Source organism: Xiphias gladius, chromosome 3 (genome assembly GCF_016859285.1).
Source record: "Xiphias gladius isolate SHS-SW01 ecotype Sanya breed wild chromosome 3, ASM1685928v1, whole genome shotgun sequence".
Classification (NCBI taxonomy): Eukaryota; Metazoa; Chordata; class Actinopteri; order Istiophoriformes; family Xiphiidae; genus Xiphias; species Xiphias gladius.
The window spans coordinates 24,109,575-24,118,435 of record NC_053402.1 but is presented as its reverse complement, the minus strand read 5'-3'; the positions used below and the strand labels follow the sequence as shown (position 1 = coordinate 24,118,435).

General features: G+C 48.1%; 1 protein-coding gene across 1 annotated transcript in view; it reads left to right on the top strand.

The window, feature by feature from the left end:
- Positions 1 to 3,084: 3,084 nt before the first annotated feature.
- The window catches only part of gsg1l (gsg1-like), a 29,996-nt gene continuing 24,219 nt past the window's right edge, over positions 3,085 to 8,861 (top strand). The window contains exon 1 of the mRNA XM_040123657.1: positions 3,085 to 3,388. Coding sequence (XP_039979591.1) covers positions 3,100 to 3,388 — 289 coding nt within the window. The 5' untranslated portion in view covers positions 3,085 to 3,099. The remainder of the gene's footprint in view (positions 3,389 to 8,861) is intronic.

Below are 8,861 nucleotides of genomic sequence, written 5' to 3'. Positions count from 1 at the left end.
TGCAAAGTTTTGCTCCTCCACCAGCTTCGCGTCAGACAGCGTGTCATCGGCAGCGAGCTGCCCCAGATGCAAATCCCCGAGCAGCTAATCCGGGGGGCTACTAGCATGTAACGTTTAAGTTTGGGTGGAAGTTTTAGGAGGCTTGTGCTGCTCGTCCCGTCGGTTTGCTGAAGACACGTTTCCTGATTCTTTTCCACAGAGGCGCCGAGTGCAAAGTGGCCAGATTTTTTTTTAGAGTTAGATCAAATAAGATTTGAAATATGCCACAAAGCCCCTTCAAGTTTAAACAAACCATAGTTGATTCATGCCGCCATAAAATGTGGCTCTGAAAAAAACAAAATGCTCCTGAAAGAATCTGGTCCAGAGGATAAAATGTGCTCTGAAACCAGGATCAGGTCGAACAACAGTCTGGACTCGCGGTCAGCTTGTTTCTTTGTGCGTTTGAACTGGTTTTACTGTACTTTCAAAATGAGCTGAAGTAGGCTGGAGTCATTATGCTGGATGTCCTAAGCAGTAATATTTTAACTGTTCAGAGTTTGACTGCAGATAAATCCAAAAGCATTATCACACATTTATCAACACACCGTTTTCTACTCTGTTTATTGACTCTCCTCAGGTGCTTTGTCACCCTGAATCAGACTGGGCCGGCATGCATCTCTCACACACACACACACACACTTTCACGCATTATTGATCCGGAGGTGGGAGCCATAAAATGAAAGGTGATGGATTGGTGCGGTGGGCGGCTCGGCCTTGTCGCCGGTGATTTTCATGCCTGGAGATGTGAGCTCTCTGCTGGGTGATCGATAAGAGGGCCGGCCGCTTTCTACATATTCATCAAGAACGATACACCTGCAAAAACAAATGAAAAGAGAGGTGTGTTCCATTATTACAGATATATAGGTCTGTCTGGGAGGACAGGGGTTTCCCTGAGAGCTGCCGAAAATCATCCCTCATCCTCAGTCTGTGAGAAATTTGAAATAATTTGATTGATGCATTTGAACACAAAGTCTGCGATCGGTTATCGTCCCTGTAGAGTTTGACTGATGCAGTATATTTCATAAAACCAGGCGAAAAGCATCAAGCCCTGCTGGCGTCGTCCGGCAGAGGCTGCAACCTTTGTTACACCAGGAGAACAAATCCCGTTTCCTCCAGGCAAATATGTGTGTCTGCTTGTAGCAAAGGGCCAAATGAAAGATGTTAACAAAAAGTGTTGAAAATAATTTGTTTTTAAGATGCAGAAACAACGTCAACTGAAACATAATACCAATTAACATTAACAGCTTTTTACTTCCATCAAAGTGGTTTTGGTTTGTTTTTTTTATTTGTTAGCTGGAGAAAAAATTGTGAAAAAGTTGGACTAAAATGCATCTTTTGTCTAATGTGGTCGACAGTTGGGCAACGGGTAAAGAACGAATTCATTCTGCGGAAATCAATCTCACCACAAGGTCCATTTAGTAGCTGCTCTGGAGCTTTCAGTCACACGACTGAATAAATAAATCCTTAAAGTGCTCAGGAGAAACTGGGCAAACTCCGTCTCCTGATGAAGATCATGGGATATGATGGAAGGATCCAGAACAGCTACTACGTGGATCTGGACTGTTTTGTCAACTGCCATCTCCAGTGTGAAGAATGAATGGATTAAATTCTGGGCATGTATCCTTTATTGTCTATCACGTTGTGGCTTATTTCAGATTCAACACAAAGCCAGAGTCACAGAGAACCATACAGAATCTTCAGAGACTAGAAGAACCAGGAGTCCTGCCCCCACAGAGCCCTGATCTCAGCATCATGGAGTCAGTCTGGGACCACATGAAGAGACAGAAGACACTGAGACAGGCTGAATCCCCTGTGGCAAGTTCTCCAAGATGCCCTGAACAACCTACCCGCCGGGTACCTTGAAAAACTGTGTGCAGGTCTACTGAGAAGACCTGGTGCTGGTTTAAAGGCAAAGGGGGGTCACAGAGAATACTGATCTGATTCAAGTGTTTTCTGGAAGTTCACCGATAAATAAAAACTATTGCACGGTACCATACACTCTCCCTAAACATTTTCTACTGGGAAAATAACACATGTAGATGTCTCGCCTCGGAGCAGGTCTCTGAGAGAGAGAGACAGAGAGACACAGAGAGATAGAGAGAGAGAGAGAGAGAGAGAGAGAGAGAGAGAGAGAGAGAGACACTGAGAGATAGAGAGAGAGAGAGAGAGAGAGAGATAGAGAGAGAGAGACACAGAGAGATAGAGAGAGAGACAGAGACAGACAGAGAGAGAGAGAGACAGAGAGAGAGGGAAGGAGAGAGAGACACAGAGAGAGACATCGAGAGATAGAGAGAGAGACAGAGAGAGAGAGACAGAGAGACACAGAGAGATAGAGAGAGAGAGAGAGACAGAGAGACACAGAGAGATAGAGAGAGACACAGAGAGAGAGGGAAGGAGAGAGAGAGACACAGAGAGAGAGAGATAGAGAGAGAGAGAGAGAGAGAGACACAGAGAGAGAGAGAGAGAGAGAGAGAGAGACACAGAGAGATAGAGAGAGAGACAGAGAGAGACAGAGAGATAGAGAGAGACAGAGAGAGAGAGAGAGAGAGAGACTGAGAGAGAGAGACAGAGAGAGAGAGAGAGAGAGACACCGAGAGATAGAGAGAGAGAGACAGACAGAGAGAGAGAGAGACACACACACACAGAGAGAGAGAGAGAGAGACAGAGCAAGAGACAGAGAGACACTGAGAGGTAGAGAGAGAGACAGAGAGAGAGGGAGAGGGATGCTCCCTCCAGCATCCCGGGTCCTCAGTGAGCGTCCTGCTCTCTGACAGTGAACCGGCTTCTCTGGACTGAGGTGAGGCTGGACGGGCTCAGGTGCGACGCCGAGGCGGATGGAGGAGGCTCTGTTTCCTTCACAGGTTTCTCTCCTTCCACCTGTCACTTCTGTCGAACTGGCACGAAGGGGAGACGAGAGGCGGAGAGACGCGCCTAGTTCCTCTGTGCGTCTTTGCCGCGCCATGCCTCCCCTCCTCCGCCTCCTCTGACCGCCTCCGTCTCGCTGCGTCTTGGATGAACTTTCTCGCCGCCTGCGGGGACGCGGCGGCTCGCACCGAGATCATGAAGACGACGCGGAAATGTCGCGCGCTGCTGTCGGTGGGTCTGAACCTGGTGGCCCTCTTCTTCTCCACCACCGCCTTCATCACCACGTACTGGTGCGAGGGCACCCAGCGCGTTCCCAAGCCCAACTGCAGCAAGCAGCGGCGCCACAACTGCATCGACTACGGCGTGAACGAGACGGACCAGAACAAGGTGCACTACAGCTGGGAGACCGGGGACGACCGCTTCCTCTTCCGCCGCTTCCACACCGGCATCTGGTACTCCTGCGAGGAGAACATCCACGAGGCAGGTGGGCACACCCGTCCTGGAGTCGGTACCTTGAATATGACGCGAGGCTCGTGGGCCGATCTCGCAGATGAAGACCGCAGAGACCAGACTAAGTTGTTCCAAAAAGCGAAAGAGTAAATTCTTGGGAAAGCAGAAGTAAAAATACAAACGATCTGCGCGCATTTAGGACCCGTTTCTCTAAAATGACCGCGAAACGTCTCGTTGTTCTTGTCCCCCCGAACTTTAGGCTTGTTCATGGGGTTTCGGGTCGCGGCACGGTTCCGTGAATTGATCCCTGCTGCACGAACGGGTCGGTCACGTCGTTCCGACGCGCGCTGAAACCCCTGAACTCTGTGCGTAAACCGGACGCTTGGCTTCAGTCGAGTCGCACTCGCCAGGTTTACGGAGGTTGACGCGCTGCGTTTGAGGTGCACTGAGCACCGTGTCAGCTCTTCCGTCCTGAACCGAGCCCACCACGCTCCTCGGAGCAGATTCCTTGCGCGCTGGTCGACGTGGATCCAAAGTCTCCCTCAGAGAGATAAACGGCAGTTGATCAGGGGCAGGGCTGGAAACCGCAGTGGCTGAACTTGATTAAACGACTAGTTGATTAATTGGCAGCTAGTTTTGATCATTGTTTTAGTTACTTTTCAAGCAACGTACCAGAGATCCGTTGGTTCCAGCTTCTCAGATTTGAGGATGTGCTGCTATTCTGTGTCCCACGAGACATTAAACTGAATATTGTTTTGGCTTTGGACTGTCAGTCTGACAGAACGACCAATTTAAAGATGCTGCCCTCGACTTGGGGAAACTGTGATGGACATTTTTCACCCTGAACGATTAATCGAATCGTCAGATTAACGGATAAAGAAAAGATTTTTTTAGTTGCTCCACCTGAAAAGTGGACAAACCGTCTGTGGCGATCTGTCACACGGTTTTCCTGTCAGCGTCCGTAGATCAGGAATCTGCTGGTGTCAGGTAAACAGACTGAATCAGCTGCTCCTGATCTGCAAAGAGGCAGCGAGGAGGAGGCAAGAGAGTGATGGTGAATGAGCAAGAACAGTGCATCACAGTCTGTGTGTGTGTGTGTGTGTGTGTGTGTGTGTGTGCGCTTGGATGTATTTTGGCAGCGTGCTTGAGTAAATAAACAGCTTAGCGAGACAGACAGATAAAGGGTATGAGGAAGTGTGTGTGTGTGTGTGAGAGAGAGACCGATAAATGAAGTCTGCGTGTGTCCTGACCAGTTTTGGGTCCTTAAGGCAAAAACAGATGTTAAAAGCTGCTGTAAACTAGAGCTGATGTGTCTGTGAGTTTTCTGTATTCACCACATTCCTGCCTCACAGCCCTGCAGGAGCAGCTCTGGACTCGGAGGTGATGGTCCTGGTGTAGTGGTCACGGTAAAAACTGCAGGATCGGGTCACGTGCACTGGCCCACAGAGGCTTCCTCCCATGCACGATAACGACACGCCATGTCGCACCCCTGGCTCCCCTCATTTCCTGTTTGTCTTCACGGTCTGCTCTTCAACGAAGGCCTCATATGCTAAAAAACCGGCAAACCAAAAAAAAAAAAAAAGGTTTTACCTGAAGGACTCCTCAGTTGTGCTTGTCAAGGTGCAACGTGTTATACCGGTAGGCTTCAGGCTGGCGGGACCCAGTCGGCAGCAGAGCCACTTTCACCATGAAACACCAAGAGCCGCCCAGCTTTGGGGGCGTGATCTGGAAATGTCGCTCCAAGTCACTTTGCTTGTAACCGGAGTGCGTTTGGTCGCATGTTAAACACAAGGGGTTGGACGTGTGGAGGACACGTCGAAAATCTTCCCTCCATTTTTCTTGAAATTTGCTCTGCTCATCCTGTACGGCCTTTACCTGTCTCTTTTTCTTTTTTACTCCGACCACCTGCAGTCGTCATTTTGGTTCTCGTTGCTGCTCTGACTCTGTATTTCCTCGCTGACACTGCTGCCTTGCTTCACTCCGTCCGGCCTGCAGCTGTCTTTGATTAGAAAATTGATTGATTTTTTTTTTTTTTTGGACAACGTGTCAGCAAACGCGGCACCATGCAGTCGCCAAAGAAGTGAGCTACGACACGTCAGCCGCGTTGCCAGATTAGTGACAGTTACCTCCCTTTCATTCACTGGCCATATTTAGGAATTTAGTAAAAGCCCAAATATACATGAAAAGGTTATATGCTTGTAGCTCAGTTTACTGTTTACACATATGTATTTTTTAACCCATCCAGCGCCACTTTCTCCACTGTGGGGCTCCGGAGGGCCACCAGAACTGGCAACGCCTACTATAGCTGCTTTGAGCATTTAAGGAAGCGTGTGTATTGCCTGCGTTGTCATATAATTATTTGCCGCCACGTGAGCTGCTGGATGACGCTTGGCGAGCCACTGCTGTGCAACTTTATCTTCTTTGTCATTGGTGCCAGCGGGGGAACCCGCGTGGGGTGCATTCCAAAACCAGACCAGCACAGTACCGGACTGTGCCGACCTCCTGAGGATTTTCAATTTCATTTCAGTGCGGCACAGAAAAGGACTTAAATGGATGAGTTGTGCAGCATGTGTAAAAAACCCAACAACAACAAACAACCCCCCCCGTGCAGCAACAGCGTAAACAACACAGACTAATCGACAGGTTTTCACATGGGTTCTTGTTGCAGAATTCAAATCGAAAGGGTGACGTGTCTCTGGCAACACGCCTGGCTCCTTATATACGACCTGCACCTCAGTGTTTCCCGCCCCAGTCCCCATCGTAACTCTCAGATCAGGTCTAACAGGGACACCCGTGTGGATGTGCGGGGCCTTTAGGCAACGTGAGCCTCTAAATGCAGCAGAGCTGCAACATTTCTTGATTCTGGTGTGTGTCCCTCTCGCTTCCTGCTGACGTCTGCTTCTGTGCGAGAGCGCTGAACTCCACAGGAGCCCAGCAGGAGAAAATGTGGTGGATTTCCTGCCGAACGTGGTGTTTTATTCAGCTATTTGCCCAAATCCAAAACATGGTGATGCGTGTGTGGACTGTTATGAGAGCAAATTACATTAGTTTATTTGTTTACACGCATTACATGCCCCCTGGATGTCATGGTTTCTCCAGCCCTGATGAAGACCGGGTCGCACCGTTGCATTTGGGTCTCAGTGAAGATGACGAAACGGACTTTATGGCGCAGAGGCTTGTGGATTTTGCCTTTTGTTTCAGCCGATGGAAGCCCAGAACAGTTCTGGGGATTCGAAGGTGAAACGATGTCTGGCCGTTGCTAAAGCTTCTGTTTCCGACGATGATGCTGATGTTACTCTCAGTCGTCCAGCTTCCTGCTTCACTCAAATCAACCGATCTTGTATTCTTGCTTACATGATGATATCCCACACAAACCAAAACCTTTTGTGTCTCCTCTTGTGACACTACTGCAAAGTGCTGTTTTTTGTGGCATAATATCAGGATGTGCCTACTGAGATGAATTGTGGCTCAGTTGTCAGGTTTCCGGTTCAAAAAACGTAAAGTGTTCCGGCTGAGTTCCACAAGGTTTTGATAAAAACAAGGCATCTGTCCGAGTGTAAATAACTCTGAATTACCTGTCAGATCGGTTTGTCTCGGACTGAATTTCCTCTGAATGTGATTGGCTCCAGACTCCCAGCTAAACGAACAGTGCGGCATTCTTCCGGGTATATTTATTGCTGTTTGGTGTGTCTGGCTCTGCGGGATAAAGAGGGTGTCGACGTCACATACATCACTGAGCAGAGAGTTATGTTAATGAACGTTTTACTCTGCGAGTCCTTCTCTCTCTCCGTCGTTTTCATTCGTGCCTCCGCCACTCTGACTTTACGCTGTTCGTTTTTCCTTTGTAGAACAAAAATCCCTCCTTAAGCCCCCTCTCGTGTCCCCCGCAAGGCTGAGGGAAGACGAGAGCGGCCGCAGCACATACTGAGGAGATGGCAGACACACTGAGACGCCAGCCATCGCCGGTTCACATTCATTAACTTCCAACCAAGTTGCCGGCTGCTGCGAACACAACTGTTGTGAATTTCAAGCAGCTGTCGGGCTCAGTAAGTCATAGGCATCATAACCCGGAGTATGACTGAACACCAGTCTTCATCTATATTTATTTAATTTTGAAACGGTCCGCCCCTGCGGCCTTGGTGGCGCTTCTCCTGGTGTGTTTTGGTCTGCGCTGGCCTCGATCTTCACACAACCTTGACAAACCTCCGATTCTGTCTGTGAAAAGCACTTTAGGATCCTCGAATCCAACACATCCTCAACAGCCATTGACACAGAATCGCTTTAGACCCGTTGCTACGGCTCCAAAGTGTTTTCCACACAACAGGTCCTGCTACAGTCTGTAGATTCCCTTTTTATACCCCCCCCCCAAAAAAAAGGGGACGCAAAAAAGAAAGTATCAGCATCTCTTCTATTCGTTGTGACTTTTTGGATGTAAAATTTAAGGGGTTATGACTCTAATCAAAAGGGTTGAAGAACGGTAACGTTTTATTTTGGGTACGTTATTTTCAGCTTTGTCGTAAAAATGAGGGTGTCCGCTAACGGGTTAACTCTGACCTAGGCCAGTGCTTCCCAACCTTTGGGGTCAGGGCAAAAAATGACATTTACTTTTATGTTCTGTGAATGATTGGACCATTTGACCTCTTCAGGCATCCAAGCATTATTCAAATCAACCAGGAAGAAGATCCTTTTTTGGTTTGGTTAAGCATATGCTACTGGTTATGATGGGTCACAAGTACACATTGCTTCCCTTAGAGCTCAAAAGCCAAAAGGGTTAGAAACCACTGATCTAGCTACAAAGCACATGATGAGAAGAAAGGCAGAAGCAATAAACTGCATAACTGGGGCAGAGAAATGAGAAAAACAACGAAGAGAATATACAGTTTGCTGTTTGGCTGAATTTACGTTGTATCTGTGGTCATTTTGAGCTTCATGTCACAGCAGGAAAAACATTGGTAACTTGCCGGCGCACTGTTTATCCCAACCTGGGTCCAACACTATTATCAGTAATGACGACTTTGTACTCACCAAATTAAAATCTGAGATCTGGGAGCAAGGGGACCTTGCTGAAAGAAACAGAAAGAACGGGAGAAGTCAGACAGCTCAAGAAACACAAGCAGTGAGACGTTCACGCCGGTCGTAGACGAGGGTCGAGCCGAAAGTGAGTGCGCATGAAATGGTTCATGGTTTTTTATGAATCAGTTTTACACAAATGTCACTCACTAGTTTAAAGATAAGAAAAAAATTGCAGCCTTGTGACTCGAGCGTCTCTACGCTTTGACCTGCTGCTTTCGAACAAAACGTTGCCAGTGAACATAATCTTGGCGTCAACACGTTTACTTGAACATATTAGCGACTTCAAATTAGCCGCGTATGAACGTAAGTCTCATGTCACGTAACCCATACCAAAATGAATTGTAAACGAACGCTGATCTAAAACAGGGGCACTCCAAAGCGTCTGAAAGTGCTGGGAGTGGTCCAGTTATCAGAATTCACACCCAGATTCGAGG